Source organism: Pseudophryne corroboree, chromosome 12 (assembly GCF_028390025.1).
Source record: "Pseudophryne corroboree isolate aPseCor3 chromosome 12, aPseCor3.hap2, whole genome shotgun sequence".
NCBI classification, from domain to species: Eukaryota; Metazoa; Chordata; class Amphibia; order Anura; family Myobatrachidae; genus Pseudophryne; species Pseudophryne corroboree.
Window position 1 is genome coordinate 103,968,011 of NC_086455.1, and position 12,808 is coordinate 103,980,818.

General features: G+C 47.7%; 1 protein-coding gene across 2 annotated transcripts in view; it reads left to right on the top strand.

Annotated features, from left to right (window-relative positions):
* Positions 1-12,808, top strand: part of LOC134980847 (putative N-acetylated-alpha-linked acidic dipeptidase) — a 466,241-nt gene that overhangs the window by 21,002 nt on the left and 432,431 nt on the right. For both annotated transcript variants that reach the window (XM_063947838.1, XM_063947839.1), the window contains exon 2: positions 3,451-3,650. In XM_063947838.1, the coding sequence (XP_063803908.1) occupies positions 3,451-3,650 (200 nt within the window). The remainder of the gene's footprint in view (positions 1-3,450; positions 3,651-12,808) is intronic.

Here is a 12,808-nt window from a genome sequence, read left to right on the forward strand (position 1 = left end):
ATGCCTGCCGCGGCCTCTGCTGCCCTCCAAGTGTCTCAGCATATAACTGTCATCTGGCGTCTCCTGTCCTCCGCGGCCGGCGCCGCCATTATCATTATGTTTGCACATTTCATTTCAAACCAGTTTTCCCTCCAGGTTCCAGCATGGGCACAGCCATGTTGGATTTGATCACATGCTCCAATTCCTCCAATCCACCGTCTCTGGAATCTGCATAATTGCCCAGCCAATGCCTGCATAGCAGCAGGTATAAGTATCCTGTGTCTGGGCCAGATAGATGTCAGTGCTTTGAATGTCATACCTTGTTCCAGTCTCTCTCTCCTGTGGCTTGTTTCTCCAGGTTCCAGTTCCTGTCTCCAGCATCCACAAAGAGACCCGCACCTGCTTTCCATCCTGCAGGTGCAGCCTGACTCTACAGCCTTCCGTGGCTGTCCAGTTTCCAGCTATCTACTAGTATCTGCTTCCAAGCAGCCAGCTTTCAACTGATTCCAGCTTTTACCAAACACCGGTGCTGATCCAGCGGATCCTATCTTACCAGCAGTATCCACTACCACCGGTAATCATCTATCAGCTATTCTGTTTCTACGCTCACTAGCATCTCACATCATTCACTCTGTGTTCATCACCTGGCTGGTTCCATCCAGCACCCACTCCGTGACTTTAGTACCTGGCTGATTCCATTCAGCATTCACCCTGTGTTTCATCACCTGGCTGATTCCACTCAGCATCCACTCCGTGTCTTACCACCTGGCTGGTTCCATCCAGCTGATACAGCAGCATACTCAAGTTACAGATTCACCTGCTACAACTACTGGCATGTTCCTCGGCTATTTCTACTACTACAACCAGGCCTGGTAAGGTGATTCCATCAAAGGACTTTTACATCTGTTCTAAACCTACCAGTGCTCTGAGAAACCTTCTATGGTTATGTGTTCCAGGAACTGTGTTATTTGCCACTGTCTTTGCTAAACCTTGAATACTGCTTGTTATCACACGGAGTCTGTTAATAAACTTTTATTTTGAATTTTAAACTGGTTGTCATGGTCACACCTTCGGGTAATCATTCTGCACTTACATGTCCAGGGGTCTGATTAAACCTCCCAGGTTTAATTTCATCTCAGCCCCTACAACTGAGGCTTCCTCCCGTCAGCCTAAACCCTTAGTTGTGACACAGGCTTTTGACCGGGTCATTCATAAGTACTTATGGGCAATACTGGAAAGGTATGGTTTCTCAGAACGGGTGGTGAAGTGGCTCTGTGTAATATACTGTAAGCTACAGCTTGCCACTTGTAATTGGTTGGGTAGGGTCTACCTTTTCAGTGGGGTTTTTCTGGGGTGCCCCCTCAGCCCTTTCCCATATGTGTTTGCAATCGAGAGAGTGGAAGAGTTGCAGCTAGGTTTGAGTTACCAGTAAAGGTAGTAGCCTATGCTAATGATGTCACTGTAGTTCTGTCATCTATGGCAGAGGTGTGTTATGTAAACTGATTTGTGATTACTCTGGGGCTTCATCTTCCATAGTCAATCATAACAACTATGATGCTTTCTGGATGGTGGAAGAAGGTGAAGAGTTCGACCTTCCGACAGCCTCCCCAGGGCCAGTTCACGGATTAACATTTTAGACATCTGTTTTGATCATGGCAATTACGCTACAGTAAGCGCCGGTGGGGGGCTGTGATGGTGCGACAGTGAGGCTTTTTTTGCCATCGATGTGACATTGGGGGGGTGCATTCCGGACAATGGAGGAGTGTCCGGACCATTTGCAGGGCCAGACACGGTGGCTGCGGGACATCACACAGAGCCGCTGAGACCCAAAACTTGTCAAAAAACTTGCAGGCTACCCTAAAGATGCAAGCGCTTCACTGTTTAGCAAAACGCTCGAATGTTAGCATGGGGGAGCATTAGCATTGCCCTGTGCTGTACCTCCCCCCACCCCCCCACCCCCACATGCTAGAGGAAGGAGTTGCTAAATTAGGCCCTTAATTAGCTAATTTTAATGACAGATGAGACTAAGGACCTAATTCTGCATGACACGCATAAGTGCAGAAACCGCTATTTGGCAATTTCAGCACCACTGCACATGTGCAAAGACTTAAACTGCGCAATCTAAGTGCCAGTGGGGGGTGATGCGGTGATGGGCCGAAATCACTGCATTTTTTGGGTGTCGACATGACATTGGGAGGGCATGGTCCATACAATGGAGGCATGATTGGAACATTTGCATGGTGGGCCATGGCAGCTGCATGATATCACATGCAGCCGCTGCAACCCAAAACATGGCGGCCCGGCGAGCTGTAAAGGCAGGGGGCTACCCTAAAGATGCAAGCACTTTTGGCAGGGGAGAGGATCCGGCATGCAGGGCGGCCTTGCTGTGACTAGTTCAGTAACCAAGGGCATAACGACCATAGGTGAGCGGAGTGCAGCTGCTATTGGGGCCCAGAGCTGAGAGGGACCCACCTTTCCTGTCATTGTTACATTACATGTGTTATATACATTTTTCAGCACTAGGTGGTAAATAGGGGATCTTACAACTTTTCATTGGGAACTACAATATATCAAGCTTTGCCTTTGTACCTGCTCATTGAAATGTGGTATAAAATGCACTGGAGGCCTTATAATGTTACGTAATATGAACTTGGGCACTGTAATGTGGCATAAAATCAACTACTGTTGCAGAGAGGTGTCTCTTTAGAAACATTGGGACAGGGGCCTCTTCAAAATGTTACTATGGGGCCAATAAAGTTTTGGCTACACCCCAGACAGTAACATTAAATCATTCTCACATATGACTATTGTAATTACAATGAACAACCAGTAAGTGAAATTAAGAATATGGGGGTCATTCCTAGTTGATCGTAGCTGTGCAAAATTTTGCACAGCTACGATCAACTTTCCTGACATGCGGGGGGACGCCCTGCACAGGGCTAGTCCGCCTGGCATGTCAGTCCGGCCCCCCTTGCAGAAGTGCAAAGGCATCGCACAGCGGCGATGCCTTTGCACTTCAGGAGTAGCTCCGGCTAGCGCAGCTTCAGCATGCTGACCGGGAGCTACTCCTCACTCCCTGGCCCGCAGCGACTGTGTATGACGTCACACAGCCGCTGCGGCCCGCCCCCTGTTCGGTCCGGCCACGCCTGCGTTGGCCAGACCGCATCTACGAAACGGCGGCCAAACGCCGCCGTTTCGCCCCCTCCCGCCCATCGATCACCTCTGCCTGTCAATCAGGCAGAGGCAATCGCTGTACTGCTACGGCCGTCGGCCATCCCGCATGCGCAGGCGCACAAAGGCGCCGGCGCATGCGCAGCAGGGACCCGTTCGCTCTGCTGCGTGAAAACGCAGCGAGCGGGTCGGAATGACCCCCTATATCCTATGCTATTTTTTAAGTTTTATTTTTGGTTAATGTCATATTTTATATTATCAATCTGTGCTTTTCTACAGTATGTCACACATTTATTTTAGGTCACAATGCACTGTAAGCAAATCCTGGGAATTACAGCTATCGGAGTGGCATCCCTGGTGATTGGGATTTTGATTGGACATTTTGAAATAACTCCAGCAAAACCTGCATGGCTGCAGAGAATGAGCAAAGATGGAGACCCCAAATACAGCCATCATCTGTTTAAAGAGATCCAGGCTGAGGAGATTCGCAAAAACTTGCAGTAAGGACAAAGACACTCTGGTTCAATCATGTCATAATTAAGATTATGGTCCATAGATGCCTAATTTGCTAGCAGATTCAAACTGGCATTGTGTATGTACAGTAAATGTAAAACTACATGTAACTACTACATCACATACATGCAACAAGTACTGTACTTTGTATTTTCACTTATATGACTTAAAACACCATTAGATTCATTTATGGATCTCAATATGGGATCTGGTCTGAAGATCGACAGTGTCTAGGTCGACAATGTTTAGGTCGACCACTATAGGTCAACAGTCACTAGGTCGACATGGATGGAAGGTCGACAGGGTTTATAGGTCGACATGTGCTAGGTCGACAGGTCTAAAGGTCGACGTGAGTTTTTCACATTTTTTTCTTTTTTTTAAATTTTTTTCATACTTAACGATCCACGTGGACTACGATTGGAACGGTAAAGTGTGCCGAGCGAAGCGGTAGCGGAGCAAAGGCACCATGCCCGAAGCATGGTGAGCGAATGCGGTGCACTAATTTGGGATCCCGGTCACTCTACGAAGAAAACGACACCAAAAATAAATAAATCCTCATGTCGACCTTTAGACCTGTCGACCTAGCACATGTCGACCTAGAAACCCTGTCGACCTTCCATCCATGTCGACCTAGTGACTGTCGACCTATAGTGGTCGACCTAAACATTGTCGACCTAGACACTGTCGATTTGATGAACCACACCCCTCAATATATACACATGATCTATACGGGCATGTAATGTGATTGGAAAATCTATCAGTCCACAGTATTATTCCAACTTACTGGGTATATTTAAGCTGTACCCAGTGGGAAATGTAGGGGAATGGGCAGTCAGGAGGTGCTGCGAGGAAGGGGGTTTGGGTCCAATGTGGGAGAGTAAAGGGATGAAAGGGGAGCTGAGGGGGAAGAGGGGAGGAAGGAACATATGAAGTGGGAGGTGAGAAGAGCACAGAGCTGGTCCCACAGGAGGAGCTAGACCATTGTACCTAGGAACACACTGCAGGGGTTAGAGCTAGGTACAGGCTGAGGGGAGGGAGGAGGCGGAGCAGCCAGAAAGTATATTATTTCCGTGCAGAGACTACAGACACACTGCATGTGGTAACCCTAGATGGTGCCATGTCACCCAGTACATTGACTGGAACCTCTCAAATGTTTTAGGGGGGCCACTGTGGATACTAAGGATATACCACAAATATTGTTTAACATCCCTCTAAAACCAACAAATTTTACATGTCTAGTCAGCAGCTACTTCCTTTGAGTTTGGCGATAATGTACTGTAAGTATGCTATTTTTCTAGTAAAGCTTGCTTAAAAATTGGAACAAGAACAAAAGTCACATAAATCCAAGATGTGCTTTATGTCCCAGATATGAGAACAAATATCCCAATAAGTGTCCTAGAACAGAGATGCCACAGGGTATACTTCACTAAAGGAAAGTGCATTGTGTGAAAAAATAGGATTTTACTTACCTACCGGTAAATCCTTTTCTCATAGTCCATAGAGGATGCTGGGGTCCACATTAGTACCATGGGGCATAGACGGGTCCCTTGGGAGTTTAATAGTGTGGGCTGGCTCCTCCCTTTATGCCCCTCCTACCAGACTCAGTATAGAAACTGTGCCCGAGGAGACGGACACACTTCGAGAGAAGGAAATACACAGATAGTGGTGAGATTCACACCAGCTCTAACATAACAACAGAAAATCAAGCAACCAGCTTGAAACAAGCCAGCAATGGCTGAACAACAGTACTTAACAAAGTAACAATGCAGTACTCAACCAAGTAACAAGGCAGTACTGAACCAAGTAACAACTGCAGGAAAACCAAGCGCTGGGCGGCCGTCCAGCATCCTCTACGGACTACGAGAAAAGGTTTTACCGGTAGGTAATTAAAATCCTATTTTCTCTTACGTCCTAGAAGATGCTGGGGTCCACATTAGTACCATGGGGATGTACCAAAGCTCTCAGTACGGGAGGGAGAGCGCGGAGGCTCCTGCAGAACCGATTGACCAAACTTTAGGTCCTCAGAGGCCAAAGTATCGAACTTGTAGAACTTAGCAAACATGTTCGACCCTGACCAAGTAGCTGCTCAGCAAAACTGTAATGCTGAGACACCCCGAGAAGCCGCTCAGGAAGAACCCACTTTACGAGTAGAGTGGGCCTTAACGGATTTCGGACACGGCAATCCTGCTGTAGAATAAGCATGCTGGATAGTAAATCTTATCCAGCGAGAAATTGTCTGCTTAGAAGCAGGCCACCCAACCTTGTTGGGCTCATAAAGGACAAACAGAGCTTCCGACTTTCTGTGACGAGAAGTTCTCTTCACATAAATCTTCAAAGCCCGTGCAACATCCAAGTACTTTGAGGTAATTGAGGAGTCAGTAGTCACTGGCACCACAATAGGTTGATTGATATGAATAGCCGACACAACCTTCGGAAGAAATTGCTGACGCGTCCTGAGCTCAGCTCTATCTTCATGGAAAATCAAGTAGAGGCTCTTGTAGGACAATGCCCTCAATTCTGACACACATCTAGCAGATGCCAATGCCAACAGTGTGACAATCTTCCAAGTAAGAAACTTGTCCTCACCCTCCTGTAAAGGCTCGAACCAATCCGGTTGCAGGAACTGCAGTACCACGTTAAGATCCCAAGGTGCCGTAGGAGGCACAAAGGGAGGTTGGATGTGCAGAACCCCTTTCAAGAAAGACTGAACCTCAGGGAGGGCAGACAATTGTTTCTGGAAGAAAATGGACAAGTCCGAAATCTGGACTTTATTGTAGCCCAGGCGCAGGCCCACATCCACCCCTGCTTGCAGCAAGAGGAGAAACCGCCTAAGCTGAAACTCCACCATAGGAAACTTCTTGGATTCACACCACGACACATACTTTTTCCAAATGGTAATGTTTTGAAGTTACTCCTTTCCTAGCCTGTATTATGGTAGGAATAACTTTGTTCGGAATGCCCTTCTGAGCTAAGATCTGGCGTTCAACCTCCATGCCGTCAAACGTAGCCGCGGTAAGTCTTGATAAGCGAATGGCCCCTGTTGCATAAGGTCCTCTCGAAGAGGAAGAGGCCACGGATATTCCAGCAGTAACTTCAGAAGATCCATGTACCAAGCCCTTCTTGGCCAGTCCGGAGCAATGAGGATCGCCCGAACTCTTGTTGTTTTGATTATTTTGAGAATCCTTGGGATGAGTGGAAGTGGAGCGAACACATACACTGACTTGAACACCCACGGAGTTACCAGGGCGTCCACCGCCACTGCCTGTGGGTCCCTCGACCTGGAACAATACCTCTGAAGCTTCTTGATGAGGAGTGAGGCCATCATATCTATTTGAGGTATGCCCCAAAGACTTGTCACCTCAGCGAACACCTCTGGGTGGAGGCCCCACTCTCCCGGATGGAGATCGTGTCTGCTGAGGAAGTCCGCTTCCCAGTTGTCCACTCCCGGAATGAAGATTGCTGACAGCGCCACCGTGTGCTTTTCCACCCAGAGGATGATTCTTGTTACCTCTGACATTGCAGCTCTGCTCTTCGTTCCGCCTTGTCGGTTTATGTAGACCACTGTCGTTACATTGTCCGACTGAACCTGAATGGCCTGATCTTTCAGAAGATGTGCCACTTGTAGAAGACCATTGTACACGGCTCTTAGTTCCACAATGTTTATCGGAAGGATGGATTCCAGATTTGACCACCTTCCTTGGAAGTTTTCCCCTTGGGTGACTGCCCCCCAACCTCTGAGACTTGCATCCATGGTTAGGAGGATCCAATTCTGAATCCCGAACCTGCGGCCCTCTAGTAGGCGAAAGGTTTGCAGCCACCAGAGGAGCGAGATTCTGGCTCCATCCATGATCCTGGAGCAGTTGAGTAGAGAGAGCAAAACTCTGCAACAGCTTTTCCCTGGAAGATGCTTTTATTAGTAGATCATCCAGATAAGGAATTATGCGGGTAATTTCTCTATCGTCCTAGTGGATGCTGGGGTTCCTGAAAGGACCATGGGGAATAGCGGCTCCGCAGGAGACAGGGCACAAAAAGTAAAGCTTTAGGATCAGGTGGTGTGCACTGGCTCCTCCCCCTATGACCCTCCTCCAAGCCTCAGTTAGATTTTTGTGCCCGGCCGAGAAGGGTGCAATCTAGGTGGCTCTCCTAAAGAGCTGCTTAGAAAAGTTTAGCTTAGGTTTTTTATTTTACAGTGAGTCCTGCTGGCAACAGGATCACTGCAACGAGGGACTTAGGGGAGAAGAAGTGAACTCACCTGCGTGCAGGATGGATTGGCTTCTTTGGCTACTGGACATTAGCTCCAGAGGGACGATCACAGGTACAGCCTGGATGGTCACCGGAGCCTCGCCGCCGGCCCCCTTGCAGATGCTGAAACAAGAAGAAGGTCCAGAATCGGCGGCATGAAGACTCCTCAGTCTTCTTAAGGTAGCGCACAGCACTGCAGCTGTGCGCCATTTCCTCTCAGCACACTTCACACGGCAGTCACTGAGGGTGCAGGGCGCTGGAAGGGGGGCGCCCTGGGAGGCAAATGAAAACCTATTTTTGGCTAAAAATACCTCACATATAGCCTCCGGGGGCTATATGGAGATATTTAACCCCTGCCAGAATCCGTTAAGAGCGGGAGACGAGGCCGCCGAAAAAGGGGCGGGGCCTATCTCCTCAGCACACAGCGCCATTTTCCCTCACAGAAAGGCTGGAGGGAAGGCTCCCAGGCTCTCCCCTGCACTGCACTACAGAAACAGGGTTAAAACAGAGAGGGGGGGCACTAAGTTGGCGTTTAGAAATATATAAAAAAGATGCTATAAGGGAAAACACTTATATAAGGTTGTCCCTATATAATTATAGCGTTTTTGGTGTGTGCTGGCAAACTCTCCCTCTGTCTCTCCAAAGGGCTAGTAGGTCCTGTCCTCTATCAGAGCATTCCCTGTGTGTGTGCTGTGTGTCGGTACGTGTGTGTCGACATGTATGAGGACGATGTTGGTGAGGAGGCGGAGCAATTGCCTGTAATGGTGATGTCACTCTCTAGGGAGTCGACACCGGAATGGATGGCTTATTTAGGGAATTACGTGATAATGTCAACACGCGGCAAGGTCGGTTGACGACATGAGACGGCCGACAAACAATTAGTACCGGTCCAGACGTCTCAAAAACACCGTCAGGGGTTTTAAAACGCCCGTTTACTTTAGTCGGTCGACACAGACACAGACAGGGACACTGAATCCAGTGTCGACGGTGAATAAACAAACGTATTCCTTATTAGGGCCACACGTTAAGGGCAATGAAGGAGGTGTTACATATTTCTGATACTACAAGTACCACAAAAGAGGGTATTATGTGGGATGTGAAAAAACTACCGTAGTTTTTCCTGAATCAGATAAATTAAATGAAGTGTGTGATGATGCGTGGGTTCCCCCCGATAGAAAATATGGGCGGTATACCCTTTCCCGCCAGAAGTTAGGGCGCGTTGGGAAACACCCCTTAGGGTGGATAAGGCGCTCACACGCTTATCAGAACAAGTGGCGGTACCGTCTATAGATAGGGCCGTCCTCAAGGAGCCAGCTGACAGGAGGCTGGAAAATATCATAAAAAGTATATACACACATACTGGTGTTATACTGCGACCAGCGATCGCCTCAGCCTGGATGTGCAGAGCTGGGGTGGCTTGGTCGTATTCCCTGACTAAAAATATTGATACCCTTGACAGGGACAGTATTTTATTGACTATAGAGCATTTAAAGGATGCATTTCTATATATGCGAGATGCACAGAGGGATATTTGCACTCTGGCATCAAGAGTAAGTGCGATGTCCATATCTGCCAGAAGATGTTTATGGACACGACAGTGGTCAGGTGATGCAGATTCCAAACGGCACAAAGGTGTATTGCCGTATAAAGGAAGAGGAGTTATTTGGGGTCGGTCCATCGGACCTGGTGGCCACGGCAACTGCTGGAAAATCCACCGTTTTTTACCCTAAGTCACATCTCTGCAGAAAAAGACACCGTCTTTTCAGCTTCAGTCCTTTCGTCCCTATAAGAGTCATATCTGCCCAGGGATAGAGGAAAGGGAAGAAGACTGCAGCAGGCAGCCCATTCCCAGGAACAGAAGCGTTCCACCGCTTCTGACAAGCTCTCAGCATGACGCTGAGACCGTACAGGACCCCTGGATCCTACAAGTAGTATCCCAGGGGTACAGATTGGAATGTCGAGACGTTTCCCCTGCGCAGGCTCCTGAAGTCTGCTTTACCAAGGTCTCCCTCCGACAAGGAGGCAGTATGGGAAACAATTCACGAGCTGTATTCCCAGCAGGTGATAATTAAATTACCCCTCCTACCAGAGCCGGCCATAGCTATAGGCAAACTAGGCAATTGCCTAGGGCATTTGATATGCCCAGGGGCATCAGCAGCTTCTGCTGATTAAAATGATATGCGGCATGCCTATATTCTGTGTGTAGCATTTCATATGCAGATACAGCCACAGTCTCACACAGTATAAAGGCATGCTGCATATCATTTTAATCAGCAGAAGCTGCTTGTGCATCCTAGCCACATAACAATGCAAATAAGATGCATTTTCATTAAAAAATTTGCCCAACGTTAGCACTGAGGCAATATTTATGAGGACACATCTGTATCCAAGCAGAGGCAGAGGTCACAGTGTTAGCGGCAGTGTGAGTGCTGTGTGCATGTGAGTGGGTTGGTTGTGCAGTAGTGTTCGGAATATGTGTAAGGAGCATTATGTGTGTCATGTAAAAATGCATTAATAATGTGCAACATATGTATAAGGGGCACTATGTGTGTCATTATGTGTTTAAGGGCATTAATAATGTGTGGCATACTGTATGTGTAACAGGGTACTACTGTATGTGTCATTATGTGTATAGGGGCACTAACAATGTGCAGCAAATGTGCAGGGGGCACTATGTGTGTCATTATGTGTATTAGGGCATTAATAATGTGCGGCATATGTGTAAGGGACAAAATGTGTAAAAGGGCATTAATAAAGGTTGTCATAATGTGTAAGCACATTATGTTTAGAAGGACATTAATAATGTGTCTCATATGTGTTAGGGGCATTACTGTGTGGAATTATGTGTTTAAGGTGCTCTTCTATGTGGTGTTGCGTATAGAAAGGGCACTACTGTGTCGTCTAATGTGAATAAAGAGCAATAGGGTGTAGTGTAATGTGAATAAGGAGCAATTCAGTGTGATGTAATGTGAATAAGGGGCTCTACTGTGAGGAGTAACGTTTATAAGGTAAAGTGATACTACTGTGGGATGTAATATGAATTATGGAAACTATCGCATGATCAAATGTGAATAAAGTGCAGTACTGTGTGGCGTATTTGGAATTGGGTTACTATTGTGTGGCCATGCCCCTTGCCAGCAAAAACACACCCCTTTTTGGGCTGTGCGCCAAATGTGCGAACTGTTCCTATTTAAAATATAGGGGGTACAAACACCAAAATAAGGACTGCTATGGCTGAGGGGTGATGGTTCCGGGAAAGAAGTGCAAGGTCAGAGGCAGAACCAGCAGTGGTGCTAGGGGGCACTAGCCAAAATCTTGCCTAGGGCATCATATTGGTTAGGGCCGGCTCTGCCTCCTACAACAAGAAAAGGGGTATTATTCCACACTATATTGTGGTACTGAAGCCAGAAGGCTAGGTGAGACCTATTCTAAATCTAAAAAAATTTGAACACTTACAAAGGTTCAAATCAAGATGGAGTCACTCAGAGCAGTGATAACGAACCGGGAAGAAGGGGACTATATGGTGTCCCGAGACATCAGGGATGCTTACCTCCATGTCCCAAATTTGCCCTTATCACTAAGGGTACCTCAGGTTCGTGGTACAGAACTGTCACTATCAGTTTCAGACGCTGCCGTTTGGATTGTCCACGGCACCCCGGGTCTTTACCAAGGTAATGGCCGAAATGATGGTTCTTCTTCGAAGAAAAGGCGTCTTAATTATCCCTTACTTGGACGATCTCCTGATAAGGGCAAAGTCCAGGGAACAGTTGGAGGTCGGAGTAGCACTATCTCGGATACTGTTACAACAGCAGGGGTGGATTCTAAATATTCCAAAATCGCAGCTGATCCCGACAACAAGTCTCCTGTGCTTAGGGATGATTCTGGACACAGTCCAGAAAAAGGTGTTTCTCCCGGAAGAGAAAGCCAGGGAGTTATCCGAGCTAGTCAGGAACCTCCTAAAATCAGTGCATCATTGCACAAGGGCCATGGTAAAAAAATGGTGACTTCCTTCGAAGCAATTCCAGTCGGCAGATTTCATGCAAGAACTTTTCAGTGGGATCTGCTGGACAAATGGTCCGGATCGCATCTTCAGATGCATCAGCGGATAACCCTATATCCAAGGACAAGGGTGTCTCTCCTGTGGTGGTTACAGAGTGCTCATCTTCTAGAGGGCCGCAGATTCGGCATTCAGTTTTGGATGTTGGTGACCACGGAGGCCAGCCCGAGAGGCTGGGGAGCAGTCACACAAGGAAAAAATTTCCAGGGAGTGTGATCAAGTCTGGAGACTTTTCTCCACATAAATATAGCTAAGGGTAAATTTATAATGCTCTAAGCTTAGCAAGACCTCTGCTTCAAGGTCAGCCGGTATTGATCCAGTGGGATAAAACATCACGGCAGTCGCCCACGTAAATAGACAGGGCGGCACAAGAAGCAGGAGGGCAGTGGCAAAAACTGCAAGGACTTTTCGCTGGGCGGAAAATCATGTGATAGCACTGTCAGCAGTGTTTCATTCCGGGAATGGAAACTGGGAAGCAGACTTCCTCAGTAGGCACGACCTCCACCCGGCAGAGTGGGAACTTCATGGGGAAGTTTTCCACATGATTGTAAACCGTTGGGAATTACCAAGGGTGGACATGATGGCGTCCCGTCTGAACAAAAAACGGGACAGGTATTGCGCCAGGTTAAGAGACCCTCAGGCAATAGCTGTGGACGTTCTGGTAACACCGTGGGTGTACCAGTCGGTGTATGTGTTCCATCCTCTGCTTTTCATACCTAAGGTACTGAGAATTATAAGACGTAGAGGAGTAAGAACTATACTCATGGCTCCGGATTGGCCAAGAAGGACTTGGTACCCGGAACTTCAAGAGATGCTCACAGAGGACTTATGGCCTCTGCCGCTAAG